The sequence below is a fragment of the Lygodium microphyllum genome, chromosome 3 (assembly GCF_053477565.2).
Source record: "Lygodium microphyllum isolate KBCC chromosome 3, Lygodium_microphyllum_v1.1.10, whole genome shotgun sequence".
Taxonomy (NCBI): domain Eukaryota; kingdom Viridiplantae; phylum Streptophyta; class Polypodiopsida; order Schizaeales; family Lygodiaceae; genus Lygodium; species Lygodium microphyllum.
The window spans coordinates 153367314-153382922 of NC_141137.1; the positions used below are offsets into that span (position 1 = coordinate 153367314).

The 15609-nt window shown below is 41.5% G+C and overlaps 1 protein-coding gene across 1 annotated transcript; it reads left to right on the forward strand.

Moving 5' to 3' along the window:
- The first annotated feature begins 4389 nt into the window (after nt 1–4389).
- On the forward strand, nt 4390–7204 carry LOC148039050 (uncharacterized). The gene is made up of 5 exons (XM_087675311.1): nt 4390–4852; nt 4931–4998; nt 5082–5576; nt 5675–6065; nt 6150–7204. The coding sequence occupies exons 1-5, from the start codon at nt 4390–4392 to the stop codon at nt 7202–7204; spliced, it is 2472 nt and encodes an 823-aa protein (XP_087531437.1).
- Nucleotides 7205–15609: the final 8405 nt, after the last annotated feature.

Below are 15609 nucleotides of genomic sequence, written 5' to 3' on the forward strand. Positions count from 1 at the left end.
GTTGTTGGACAAAGTGTTACTACCTTGAGGGGATGGTGATAGCTCCTTACCAGGATTTCATAATATTGCTCAAAAACCATTGTCATGAAGCACTACAAAATGGGGAATAGATGTACATTGTTGTTCATTGTTGTTCCATGAGTGCTTCTATGTAGTCTTGAAGCACACTTCTTTGGAGAGAGAGAGAGAGAGAGAGAGACTCATGGCATTGATGGTGTTGCATGGGTCTTGAGAGAGAGAAGAGAAAGAAGAAAGGAAAAGTAAAAAGAAGGCATGAGGAGGAAAAGGAGGAAGGTGAGCTCTAAGCCTGCAATGGGAAGCGAGAGAGTATGCCAACGATGGTGGCTCCTTGTATGCTGGATGACCTAGAGAGAGAGAGAGAGAGAGAGAGAGAGAGAGAGAGAGAGAGAGAGAGAATTGAGTCAATATATATATGCATTATAGTACTATTTGTGCACCATTATTTGTGAAGGTTAAAATTAGAAAATAATGACTTTGATGTGAGCAATAAATTTATAATTTTCTATGGTTATTGACCATATAACACATTAGACATAATTGAAATATGTCCTCCATAACCCTAAAGCACATTAGGCATATGCCTACATGCTATAACACATTATTTCAACTACATGGAGCTTAACAAATCAAGCTTAAGTTTCATGTAAACTTTCTTAGAAAAAAAAAATGTATTCTTACTTATTAGGTCCATGCATAAAGTATAAAATAAACCGAATGTATGTAGCTCATATTAAGCTATACCTTATTCATGGTAGCTCATGGATTGTGGGCTAGGATGCATTTTCAAAACATATTTGAAAGAACACACTACAAAATAATTATGGAATTCTTTATTAGGCAGCATAGATGGATTGCAATCATGAAAAGCATAATGTTTACTAAAACAGTACAACCATAAGCAAGTTGTACATCATCAATTGAGTGTAATAACAAATATTTGAAGCAATAGATGCCATCTAAAAAGGTTCTCTTTCGTAAATAAGAGAGTATGGGTGTGAGTGATAGTCTAGCATTTATACTCTACTGTAGTCTTCAAAATGCAACTTTCTACAATGAACTTTTTGTGCATGCATGCACAATGTCTCTATACATAAGTCCAAGTTTGAACACATAAGAATCTACAAATATTATTTAATGTAGAAACAATCATCTATCGACTACCAACACATAAGAAGTCAACTAGTTAGCTTTCAACAACTACTAGCAAGTAAGAGTTATTTGCTAAAGCAACAAATCATTGGGGGCTTTTTGAAAAGAGAGGAGAAGGATCGTGAGAGCCCGATTCAAGAGGTATATCAACTCGTGATTATGGTGATGTAATGTTATAGAGAAGGTTTGCACTATCACATTGAAAGTAGGCCACATAAATCTTCTCAGAGATTACAACAAATCTCATTGGCCACATGAAACATATGCTATAGAAAAAATTCGAACAGAAGCACCATTACCAAAGTGGAGAGACGGAGAGAGGGAGACCATCCATGATTAATGAAAAGGAACATGCATGTTTGTGGCGAAAGGAACATGGTTTGAGCAACGAAGAAGGGATAGGTCAAGCTACATGATCCCATTCGTGATTGGCAATATGAAGGCTTGCTTTGAGTGCTCATTTAGTATTGAAATGAAAACCCACATACATAATAAAAGCTAGAGTTGAAGTCTCAATAGGCCCAAACATGCTACCTATTACACCACAAAACATGCATACAACACAATGAGGCCATTGTGACCAATTGCTAGCCACCAACATCCATTTCACTCATATTGTAGAATATGCCTCAACAAGAGAAAGACGTGAAGTGAGCAAGAAAAAGATGGAAGGGCATATATTTAGACTTTGGCAAAAAAGTTTACTCGTCCTTCTACACTGATTAAACCACACTTTCCTTCAATCATAGCCAAATGTGCCCCCTAGATTATGAAGAGGCACCTGCTATCTTGCAATGAGGCATTGGCAACGCCGATGATAGTGTGGCATGGGGGTAGGTGGATCTATAGGTGCCCTTCATCCTGGATGCAAAACCATGGCTTTCATATCCAAGGTCATGGCTTCCCACATCTTGTTGCAAGTACCTCTAAGTGCAGCCCTATACTGTCCTTTAGGAGAGGCCTTTGATCCTCTTGTCTCCTAGATACTGCTTTGATCCTCTTATATCCTTGCTACTAGCTGGTGGTCAGAGGGAAGGCAGCGCAAGCTATGTTGACCAGCAATCTCAATCACGATAACCCAGATCTTGCTGTTAGTGATAGGAAAATTGAGGTCCTTTTGCTCTTCATCATTGATGGGCCGATTTGATACCAGTCGAGTGATTGTCTAATGGGGGCAAGAAGGGGAGAGAGAGCGCATGCTCATTGTCCATTGATTGACAGAGAGAGAGGAAGAGAGAGAGAGAGAGAGAGAGCTCTTGTTGTCTGTGCGGGGGTGCTCTTCCACAAGTAGCATGATGCAACCCGGGCGTAGAACACGGCTTGGCAGAGAACGCAACCTTGGTGGAGCTGTAGGTCGCATTCCTTGTTGGCCTTTGATCAGTTGAGTGTTGAGTGAATCGACGCAATGCATGCAAATTGCACAATATATAACTGTGCTAAGTGGGAAGGTGCCGTTGATGATGAGCATGCAATCGGCGCCTTCCAGTTCGAGTTGTTTGAGTCCCCTCATGCAGGGGCCCTGCTTTCCAAACCCCCGCCACAATCTCCAGAAAGGAAGAGATGCTAGAGAAATGCATGACCTCTCTTTCTTCGTTGTGCATTGCAGTGAAGACCGCAACCACCAGGTGAATCCTTTGGTCGTTGCCCATCATGAAACAGATCCTTTGGTAATGGTAGACAGAGAGAGAGAGAGAGAGCATGAATGGTTTGGGGAAGAAGTATGGACACAAGCTGACTACAATGGCTTGTGGTATACATGTGGTTTGTCATAAAGAAAGAGAGAGGAGATCATGGTTTGCCGTGCCCAAACCGGGGGGGGGGGGGGGGGGGGGGGGCCTGAGCACTATCTCCCACGGGGTCTTTATGACCTCGGGGAGTTGGGATCAACGGCTCCTCTTCACCCCGAAAAAAGGCTCGCATCAGAGCCGCTACTTTATGCAGAAGTAAACCCATCCAGATTAACAAAACCCAACCCGCAAATAGAAACCCAACCAGCCGGAAACTTGGATCTGACGGAGCAACGGCGTCTCGAAATTCGGGGAGGTTCGCAGCCACATGCAAAAGTAAACCCATCCAGGACTATAAATGCACCGCTAGTCGTTAAAATTGATGGCATGGGCTGGCAGTAAGAGATAGTAGATTCAGCGGGGCCCACTATCTCTGATACGTATTTTTGAATCGTGGACTACAAGTAAACCCAGCCATTAAAGTAAACCCAGCCATTAAAGTAAATTGTGTTGACCTGGTACCGAAAGCCGAAAAGCTCTCGGTATTACCCACAGGAAAATCCTGCACGCAGGGCGCATTCGTGTGCTGTTGTGAACCGAGGTTGGATGCCCATATTCCAAGCGCATACAAGCTCACGCGATCATTGGAACAAAGGTTTGAGGTTCATATTACGATTTCTTGGTCATGACTTCCACTACAAGGTGCATATCTCTCTCTCTTTCTTCCTCTCATATTTGCATTGGATGCATTGTGGCATTGGAATGATGTTTTGGTGATATATACGTATGTAGTCAACACGCATGGATTATGGAAAGCGACATTGAGATCGATGATCTCGACACGGATGAAGAGACATTAGATGGATCATCAAGCGACGAGGTTGAGATGCTTGATTTCTTAAGTGGAGACAATGATTCGGCACCACAAGAAATCACTAACAATGCACCAAGCCCAACTACCTATACCTCATCGAAGTACTTCTCTTTTAATAGAGAGACTTACAGCTTGATGGTCAGTGATTTGAGCGGGCAGAAGGCCATCACATTGGAGGTGCTCAAGCAACTCCACAGGAGGGAGTTGCTCGACTTGAAGAAGTGGAGAAGAATCAGAGAAGGTCTTTGCATTGGTAGAAATGGCGATGGATACATTACATTGGCCTTGAAATCGGAGCCATCATTGCGCATTGCATGTATAGAGGAGTGGGAGAGCATATTCCTTGAAAATCACATAAACAAGGTTACAGGTGCTCACGAGGGTATCAATGTCACAATTGATTCCATCAAATCCACGTGGTGTACTGACTTGAGAAGGCATGGCATTCCTCTTGCGTATGTGAGAGATCTCATCAGTGGGTGTACTTGCAAGGTGTTCACAAGGCCCCATGGTTATAAAGGCCCATTGTTCGTTCATGGGAAGGTTCAAGAAAGAAGGGCACCCATCTTGGAGTTTACTGTAGATAGATCTCTTGTTGAGCGGAGGCTTCAAGAAATCATGCTTGAACACAGTGTTAGGTTGGGCAAGGTTCGCTCAACCAAAAAGCATGGTTTAGGGAAGACAATAGTGGAATATGCATGTCATCGCAGTGGTAGAGCAACTCGAAAGGGATCCCAAATCCGCAGGTTGCGAACGTCGAAGAAATGTGGTTGCCCTTTCAAGGTGCAAATAGAGTACAAAGACGATCTCTATGATGTCACTATACGAGTCCATGGACCACACGAGGGTCATGTGCCTGGATCTCGTGCCGACTTGTATCACTTGCCGGTGCATCCAACTGTGATTGATTGTTGCAAGGATGACCTGTTTGACGTTGGGACATGTCGGCACGTTGCGAAGATGAGCCTTAGCAAGGAGCGGTTTCATTTGAAAAATGCCTCTCCATTGGATCGTGTCATTTATAGGTTCTTCATGATACCAAGGGAGGTACAGACACTATCATATCAAATTCGAACTGAAGGTATGCTACCTTCTAAGCCTTTGTCTATGGTTCTAGGTTGCTTTGAGCGTCAATGTTCTATGTGTCATCCTGTTGCAGGCAAACTTTCGAAGGATGATTGGATGGCAATGTATTTGGAGGCTCTCCGTCTACGAGATCAAAACAAGGTATTTGACATATTCTCATAAATGTTTATAAGCTGTGAAAATTAGTATATCTATTTGATACTATCATCTACATGGTCTTTTAGGTACTCTATTGCCAACCATACAATCCTCATGCCATAGAGGACAAGGACAAACCATTCGTACTGATAGTCCAGGACGAATGGATGTTGCAAATGAGTAAGAGGTTCTCAAATAACAATGCTTGGGCAATCGACAGCACATTCAAGACCAATGTGTTTGGTCTTCCGCTTTATGCGGCGGTTTTACCAAACCAACATGGGGTGGGTATCCCTATTTGGTTTATGCTATGCACTAGCGACAATGGGTCAAACCAAGAGATTATGGCTTTGCAAATCACCATGAGACTAGTCCTCTCTAGGATGGGAGATATTCGCCCTGCTGCCCTGGTGATTGATAAGTCCCAGCCAGAGCTGGAGGCGCTCTCGAAGGTTGTTCTGGAAGACCCTCATTGTTGGACCACTGACTACCTTGGTGGCAACAAGCGTCAACGAGCATGCCATATTATTCTATGCTGGTTCCACACAAAGAAAGCATGGGTTGAAAATCTCTTGCCACAGGTACACCTTTTCAATACCATTTTACTTTTAAGCATTGCCTTTTTGTGAGTTCCATGAGCTTGACAGTGAGTACTTTACATGTTCTTGCGTGAACCAAGGTCCCTACAGATGAGCGCGATCATGTGTATGCCTCTTTGTCCAATCTTATGCATTGCCCTACAGAGTCGCAGTTTGATGATATGTTTGAGCAATTGCTTCATCGTTATTCCGCTCATCCGAATGTGGTCCGATACGTTACCAATGGATGGTGTGGGAAAGATTGTATTTGGCGTGCAAGATGGCCCAAGTTTGGTCGCATGTTTCCACATGGCAATGTCGACACAACAAACCTCATCGAGAGACTTTGGCAATATATCAAGTACACTCTACTTGATGCTAGGATCAACAGGTCCATTTTGGATCTGCTGCACGCCCTTGTTGGTGACTCATCGTCGGGTTCTAGAATGGGTGGATCGGCTTTGGAGTTTTTCAAGCAAAAGCAAGAGATAGGTAATGTGGTCAATTTCCTTTCTATTTGCACTTTTGACCTTTCCTTAAAACGCATTGTTGTCTTATACATGTTTTTTATGCCAGCTGATTCTGAGCGCTTCAAAGTATATGGGTCAAGCAAGAGTCATACGGCTAGATTGGCAGCAGGGGAGAAGATTCTTCAGCGGTATGAGCAAGATCCATCCTCTCTTCAAGTCATTAACGAGGGGACCATGTTGTTTAAAATAGCAAGCACCACCCAACATGCAAAATGGTATCATGTAAGTGTACAATCAAACTACTGTGATTGCCTTGATTGGTCGACTGACTGTAAACATCTTCATGGTTTGAGGCTCATCTTGAAGAGCTATTTTCCTCACCTTCATGAGGTTCTCCCCATCATCGATAGTGCGCATGTCTTTGATGACATAAATGAAAGACCAGGTGGCGATAAAATCACAGGATTGGAGGGATCATCTTCCGATGGTGGCGTGCAGAAACGGGAACTCGTGTCCTCCATCGCAGACTTTAGAGACCTCCTTCAAAGGATCGAGGATGGGATTCCATCCTACACAGCGGCACAGATGGATGCTTGTATGCGCCAACTGGAAAGTGCTAAAGAGTCTCTTGTTCACATGTTCATACCACAGGAGATTGACATGCCTAAAAAGGGTGGGATCTATCAGATCCAGGAAAATGTGACACAGACGCGCCTAGGGCATGGCAAGGATCATCGTCATCGTCCAAATGAGAGGGGGGAGTCCTCATCACAACCCAAGTGTCCATCTATTACAGGCGTGTTAAGGCGCAAGCATCAACGAGGGAGGGGTCGTGTAAGGTTTAGCCCAAAACCGCGGATATATTGTTCTCATTGCTGCACCAAAACATTTTTGGTGGACCCTCTCGCAGTGTATTCATGCAATACTTGCCATGCACTACTCCCTCTATCCCTGCGGTATGCTCCTCATCCAGCGGATTCTATCTTGATCGGCAAGGCGGTGCGATTGTATGGTGAGTCTTACATTGGCACTTGTCGTATTTTGTATTGCACCTACAACAGTGAGAATGAGGAGCGTCAGTTTTCTCTCTCGTTCCCTGATGGGTCCACGATCACAGAAGTCTTGGCATCTAGGTTCAAAATGTTTGTACTGTACACATGATTCTCCATCTAATGGATAACGTTCTCCTGGATTTTATCTTGCTCTATTTGCTGGAATTAGCTAGTTTTTATGGTGGTGTTTTGGATTTTATGGTAGTGTCGTATTGGATAATTATATGATTTTACTAATTAGAAATTAGTGTGTATATTTGGCAACACATCCAACAGGTTATTTCTTATCACTGCATGTTCATGTAATCCAGATGTGACATGCTCTCATATTTAAAGAGTTGCGCAAATATTGATAGCTTAAGTTAGTAATGATGGGTGCATTGTTGGGAAGCATAGTTGACACATGTGATAAAGCAAGTTGAACCACACATCCCATGGAATAATGTAACCGCAATACTATGGTGCAATGAAATCATGAGATTAGTAGCATTAAATCATGAGATTAGTAACATTGAATCATTGGTGACTACACAACCAAATAAGCAAATGTTTATGAGTTCAATTCATGATACTATGGTCAATTTGAGAGAGAGAGAGAGAGAGATAAGATCAATTAATGATTTCTAAACAAAGAATCCTATGGAATAATGTAATGAAGTGCTATGGTGCAATGAAATCGTTAGATTGGTAACATTAAATCGTGAGATTAGTAACATTGAATCGTGAGATTAGTAACATTGAGATAAGATCAATTAATGATTTCTATACCACACAAAGAATCAGAAAAAGTCCAAAAAGATGCATGATTTCAAAAAGAACCATGAATTCAAATCTTAGTACATGTCTGCCACAAACCAAGTTCATGACCATAAGTGAGACCATAAGTCCATGACTGCCACAATCTAGCTAAATGTCACAAATTGACTAAAACCACACAAGATCACCGCTCCAACACTCCAAGCGCCCACTGGTAAAGGTCCTCCTTCAAAGTGGTAATGTAGGTGGCATTGAACCATTTTCTAGTTAACTGCAATACAAAAAGTTGATTATGGATTGACGTATGCACACAAGACCATTCAAAGTCGCATAGCAAAAGCACTTATACCAGTATAGGCTTACCCAGTTTTTGGTTGGTTTCCCAACCACACCACCCTCGATGAGTAGTCTTATGAAAGCCATCACATAAAATCCACAATCGACCGCATTTGTCTGTTGAGGGGCCTGCGAAAAGGGATTATTAGTTCTCTATGTTACATCTCTAAGTGTTACATCTTTATGTTAACTTCTCTATGTTACATCTCTAAGTGTCAGTAGTACTGCCACATTCTTAGTACATACCTTAATGTGGATGAGCTTCATTTTCTCCACGTCCGATAAAAACCTTGCGCATACTGGGTCAGTACAAAGCCTTGATAGTGCAAACACGGCCCTGAAACATAGACACAAAAGAGATAAACATAATACATATGTGACACAACGTAAAGCATGGGTGCATATAGAATGTTACGATACCTGTGCACATAAGGTAGACATGCCGTGAAATCAGTGTACTCCAAGGAGTCAAGGCATAGGATGGCTCCATGATCTTGAGGTAATTTTTCAACCCTTCTTAGCAAAGGGTTGAAGACCACAAAAAGAGACCAATGTGACCTGCACATCAAAGAATGCTATTAAAACTAGCGCATCAAAGGGCTATGATAAAGCATTTACAATAAGTATGCATAAAGGGACTACTAACCTCTCAAGCACAGGCAGAAAGATTAAGGTGGACATCGTGGGATCACAACTATCAAAGTAATTCCTCAACGAAACACTATCGTCTTGTGGCTCAACCATATTGATGTATGGAAACCACAGACTATCCACAAAGCATACATCATGGACGTGCTCTCTCGGCATCAAATACTCCATCCAACTATGAAATAACCATAACCATAAAATACACATAACAATAACCATAACCATAAAATAACAAGAACCATAATCATAAAATAACAATAACCATAACCATAAAATAACCATAACCATAACAATAACAATAACCAACTATGAATAAAAGCACAAATTAGTTCAGCAGAACAACAAAACCCCTAGTCCTAATCATCAGGCAACAACCAATAGAGCTATAACTAGTTTAACAAACTTATATGGCGAACAAATTCATGGTACGGGTGGATGCCTCCTCCACGCACCGCAATGCATCCAACAAAGCCCGGTCGACATCCACACGGAGCTTTGAGCATAGAGACACGAACTCGATATTTGCGGAAGTCTCTAACCTAAAATAATACCAAAAAACAACCACACACAATGCAACCAATCACAAGTACAAGAAATACAACACAATGAAAGCATTGGATTTAAAAAAAACGCACCTTGAGGTGGCACTTTTTTGCCCCTTCATCTTGGCGGGAGAGCAATTCACCTTGGTGTCAACCGAATTGCATCCAATGGTGAATATGCAATGCGAAGCGTCACTTGGATACTCAAGAGGGGAGGAGATGGTGATAGGGGTGGGTCGAGGTGATAGGAGGAGCGACGTGAAGGGCTTACTCCCCTCGCCCTACAATGCCATAACAATAACCATAAACAATGCCATAAACATAATATACATAACAATAACCATAAACATAAAATACACATAAACAATAACCATAACCATAAAATACACATAACAATAACCATATAATGCCCATAACAATAACCCTAAACCCTAAACAATGCCATAACCATAAGCATAAACATAACCATAAACATAGCCATAAACACAGCAAACATGCCCATAAACATAACCATAACCCTAAACATAGCCATAAACACAACAAACATGCCCATAAACATAACCATAACCCTAAACATAGCCATAAACACAACGAACATGCCCTTAAACATAACCATAACCATAAACAATGCCATAACCATAAGCATGAACATAACCATAAACATAGCCATAAACATGACCATAACCATAAACATAGCCATAAACACAACAAACATGCCCATAAACATAACCCTAAACCCTAAAAAATGCCATAACCATAAGCATAAACATAACCATAAACATAGCCATAAACACAACAAACATGCCCATAAACATAACCATAACCCTAAACATAGCCATAAACATAACCATAAGCATAACCATAAACATAACCATAAGCATAAACATAACCATAAACATGCCCATAAACATAACCATAAGCATAAACATAACCATAAACATAGCCATAAACACAACAAACATGCCCATAAACATAACCATAACCCTAAACATAGCCATAAACACAACAATGCCTATAGCCACAAACATAACCATAACCATAAACAATGTCAAAGTCGGTAAGCATAAACAATAACCATAACCATAATCCTAACTACACAATGCCCATAGCCATAAACATAAACAATGCCATAACCATAACCTTAAACAATAACCATAATAAGCTACACAACCAACAATGCCATGACCAGAACCATAAGCATAAACGATTACCATAACCATAACCTAACTACACAATGCCCATGAACTATACAATGCCCATAAACAATAACCATGAACGTAATTCTAACCACACAATGCCCATAAACTAACCTGAACCATAACCATAACCAAAAGCCACAAAATTGTGAAAAACTAACCTGGGAGTCCATAACATCGCCGGTGGATGGAGGACCAGCCTGCAATAAGCTATCCAAGTCCATCTGGGAGTTTCGCTCCACTATTTGCAACTCCGCATGGTGGTCTAGGACCTGACCCTCATCATCAATATGGGGCACATCCTCCTCATCTCGTGTGCGAGGTCGTTTCTAAAAAAAGCAACGTGTGAGTGTATTTACATATTTAAAAAATGATAAACTTAAGGCCAAGGTAATTAAATTGCATTTGCATATGACACTACAGAAGAACAAACAATATTAGGTTAGAGACTTACATGTTTTTGGTACCCATCCGCTATTCGACTCTGCGTTCTCCGCACACGCTCATCTCGTTTGGAGTCATATTTGCTCATTTGTCTATTCACAAATGCCTCCACATACTCCTGCCTGTCCATGGTACGCTCAGCATCTTCGAGTAAGTCCCATAATGAGCTCGCTCTAGCATGCTGAGTCTTCTCATACTTACTTCGGGCCAAACTTAGCTTTCGTTCAAGGTTAGAGAAACGAGACTCTGCCTGGCGGTGCCAAGCACCAACAGGATGACTAGCATGTTGTGCGCCTATGGGACGGCCAGTCTTTCGACATGGAATATCGTAATGGATACCATGCTCATCCTTCAGATGCTGTATCATCCTTGCCCGTCTCTTAATGTTGACATGTCTTTTCGGACAAAGAATGTCAACACGGCATTGACGGGCAAGAGACCCATCCGCTAGTGTGATCTCAATGTATGGTGGGTTTTCCTATGCAAAGTGACATTCTATTTATAAGTATCACATCTTAGGAGTATGCTTACTAACAACGGAAAGTAGGATAAACACTTACCTGGGAGTAGCTCGGCACTTCTCTTTCAAAGGATGTCTGAGACGCGCCTGCCGCCCGAGCCCCTCTACGAGTACGTCGAGGAGATGATGCAACCTAAAAAAAAAGAAACGGAAGTACACAATATGTGAGAAATAAAAAATGAACGTTAAGAAAACCCTAAAAAAATATTAAAAAGGGCATCTTACTCTGGTATTTTTTCGTGAATGGACATCCGACGAAGAATGGCTGCGAGTGCGTGGAGCCATTTGCCAGAGGTGAAAGCGTGCGCACCTACTCATAACCATTGGATAATCCATGTAACAAAACAACAAAAAGTGAGAAGTTGATAACCATTGGATGATCCATAAAAAAATATAGAATATGCTCGATGAAAAAATATAGAAGTTGATAACCTACTAAACTTTTGTGGACATGCTTGATGAAAGACCAAATATAGAATATGTCATGATTTATGACCAATGGTGGATGCCACATCCAATCTAACGATTAGATGTGTTCAATTTAGTAACAATAAAAAAGCTCTATTCAAAAAATTGGTAGAGTATCAACAATTCTTCACCAAGCTATCACGTCACTACAACACTTCCAAGTACTAGTGCCTTGCGTTATTATTCCTAGTGCAAATATATATTTTGACATTGTAACATGGTTATTGGGCTTCTTATAGGATTCCAATCAATAATTTTTGCGAAGGATTGAGACTCAACACATTCATACCATTCCCAATACTTGATGCCAGGAGGCATATTCCACGGTGGATTCCGTGAGGTTTTACGGTGGATTCCGTAAACTTAGATGACCGGGGCTCATACGCAAAGAGGATTCTTTGTGCGAGAAGTTGATGGGGACGCCTGTCCTTTTCGGGTGTTTCATTAATTTAGTGTGTACATGGGTGATTCCATAGCGGGTGATTCCGCAAAATGCATATTAAATTAATAAACGTTTATGAGTTTAGAGTGCGCACTCGTAATAAATTAAGGTTAGGATTTATTTCTAACCAGTTGATTTATTTATGTAGCTGAAGACTGCTAGGTATTCACTTTTGTCGGTTTAATTGTGTTATTTTACTAACGATTGTGAATGCTTCAGTTGATGTGTAGAGATAGCAGCAGTGGCGGAGGAAAGCATTGGAGTCTAGCGGGTTTCCGACCTTTGGATATATTTTGATAGGCGCCACGCCTATATTTTGATTATGTCTATAGAGACATCGACTATTTATTATTATTTTGTATGAGCTTATGCGCCTGGAAATGTTATTTTTATTTGGACATTGAGATTGGGCGTGCCAGACTCTTTGGGCACCGTCCATTAGCTTTATTTTCCTATTTTTGGTAGAAAGCAAACTCAAAAGCTAAAAGCTTGTCATATTTTTGTAATTGGGCTATTTTTGAGCAAAAAGATTGGAAATATATATTAAATACATGCTTTGTGAAGCGCTCACACAAGGCATGGGGGAGATTCAACCCAATTTGTCTCTTGTCTCATGTCGTGCTTGTTTTTACATTGGTTTTTGTGCTAAAAAGTAGAGTACTTTGTTCTTGGGGACCTTTGGGAATTCACTACGTGAGCTACCTGCGTCCGATCTGCGCACCAGTGGTATCAGAGCGGAGCAGAGATCAAGGGCTTCCAATCGCTACCAATCTCGGGCGAAGGCGGAGCTCCAGGAACAAACGACCTCTACAGTCAATCTCGTCGCGAACCGTCGATACAGGCAGACTTCTGGCGATCAAGAACCCATGTTTCCACTCTCAGATCGCGAAGGACCACTCTCTGTCGGCGGAGGACCACTCAAACACTTCCTTCATGAAGTCGTGGAGTTACAGATAAGATCTTTCCTAATCAAGTTTAGTTTGAGCTTAAAGCTTAGTCTTAAGCTTAAGAAACTTTAAAAAAAGTTTCAAATCGTCAATCGACTGGCAAGAAGATACCTCCGAAAAATCCGCGCGGAATCAAAAACGCCCCCCCCCCCCTCACGATTGAAAAACGGCGGCCTATTTCTCCATTACTTAAGCTTATTAAGCTTAAGCTTAACTAATTAAGCTTAAGTTACCTCTATACTCTGCAAGTCAGTGAAGGCAGATAAGTCTGCAAACTCCGGGTCACGCACTCCAGAAGACAAGTTTCGCAAGTCGACACTAATCAAGTACTGCAAGTCCTGCAAATCAGCTAAGTTCCGCAAGTCAACAACCCTGCAAGTCTGTTAAGTCTGCAACTCTGCAAGTCAGACTAAATCAGAACTGACTAACGCTCGAAACTCCTAGAAGACTTGTTCGTTTGCAAAAACTCAGAACTGGAAAGTTGTTCGCAGCAAGCTGTTTTACCTATCTGCAAGTTTGTTGAAGTACTTTCAGCAAACAGAGACAGAAATATTTCATAATTTCTGAAAATTGAAGAAGAAAATACCCAAAATACATAGCCTTGTAACCCCAAATTTGAGCTCCGCTCATCCCGCTAACTGATTTTGAGTGAGAAAGGTTTGTTGAGTTTTACAGGATGACTTCCCCACATATGGATGATCCTATGGCTGAAGACGACCTACCTGAGCCTACCATGGAGCAAAAGCTGGATCTTATCATGCTACAATTGGACGAAGAGCGAAGAGCTAGGCAAGCCTTGCAAGCGCAATTGACAAAGCTACAAGGAGCGTCCACTGATAAAGAAGAACCTCAAGCTGAAGATTTGATACGCCGTACCATCGACGCCACTCTTGAAGCACAAACCATTCGCAAGGAATCCAAGATAAGTAAACGAAGTTTCAAGTTTCGCACTTTCAATGGCATAAGAGAAGGAAAGACTGTTTTATCATTCATCAGCCAGTTTGATGACTATTTCCATGAGGAAACTTATCCTGAGAAAGATAAAATCAAGTGTGTTACTAATCATCTGATAGATAGAGCATCACTTTGGTGGACTGTCGTCCGCAAGAGCATAGAATGTCCTGCTACATGGGAAGATTTTAAGAAGAAGTTCATGCAAAATTTCCTTCCACCGCAATTTCATGAGAAGGCAATCAAGCAATGGGATTTACTGCAACAACGCGACCGTGAGCCTATACCACAGTATACAGAGCGTTTTTGGAATGCACTTTTACAGCTACGCATGCTTGAAGACGTACCAGAGACGACACATAAGCGGAAGTATATGTCTGGACTTCTTGGACATTACTACGCTGAGGTGAATATGTTCAAGCCTGCTACCCTTGAAGATGCTATCTCCTTAGCTCACGACACTGAAGATAAGTTACGCGGAAGAGATCGACGACCACAGCCATTCCAAGCAAACGGTAATTATGGATCTAAACAATTCAATTCAAATTTCAGAAGGTTTAATCCAGGTCGTTTTTCATCACCATCTTTCCGCAAGAATTGGCCTAAACCACCTGCATTACCATCCACTATCAATCCAAATCCTAAGCCTATCCAACAAGCAAATCCAAATATACCCAGACTCCCAGCCATTGCAAATAATGTGACCAAAGCCAAGCCTATCGTATGCTACAAGTGTCACCAGCCAGGCCATCTCGCAGCAAATTGTCATTCAAAGAAGCCATCAGCACATATCAACTACCTTGGAGCTATGGACGAGGACGAGCATGAGGATATGCCGGACTTCACTGAAGAAGAAGATGATCCTACTACTACTTCCGACACTTTACCAGGTATGCCTACTTTACATTCATTGTTGACTATGAAATGTATGGTGCATGGAAAAGAAAGAACTGTATTGCATGATGACGGTAGTACGCATGATTTTATTTCAGCAAAATTGGTAAAGGAATTGAAATTGCATACAGTACCTACGCACTATCGCATAAAAGCTGCATTTTTAGGCACTAGGTACAATGGCACACAAGAAGTTCAAGATTTAGAAATTCAAATTGGTCCATATATTGAAAGAAGAAATTTCTTAGTTATCCCATTACAATCTAGCGACATTATTCTAGGAATGCCATGGAGACACCAGCATAATCCCAATATAGATTATTCCACACACACAATGAATATTAATTTTCAAGAAAAATCTATTACATTA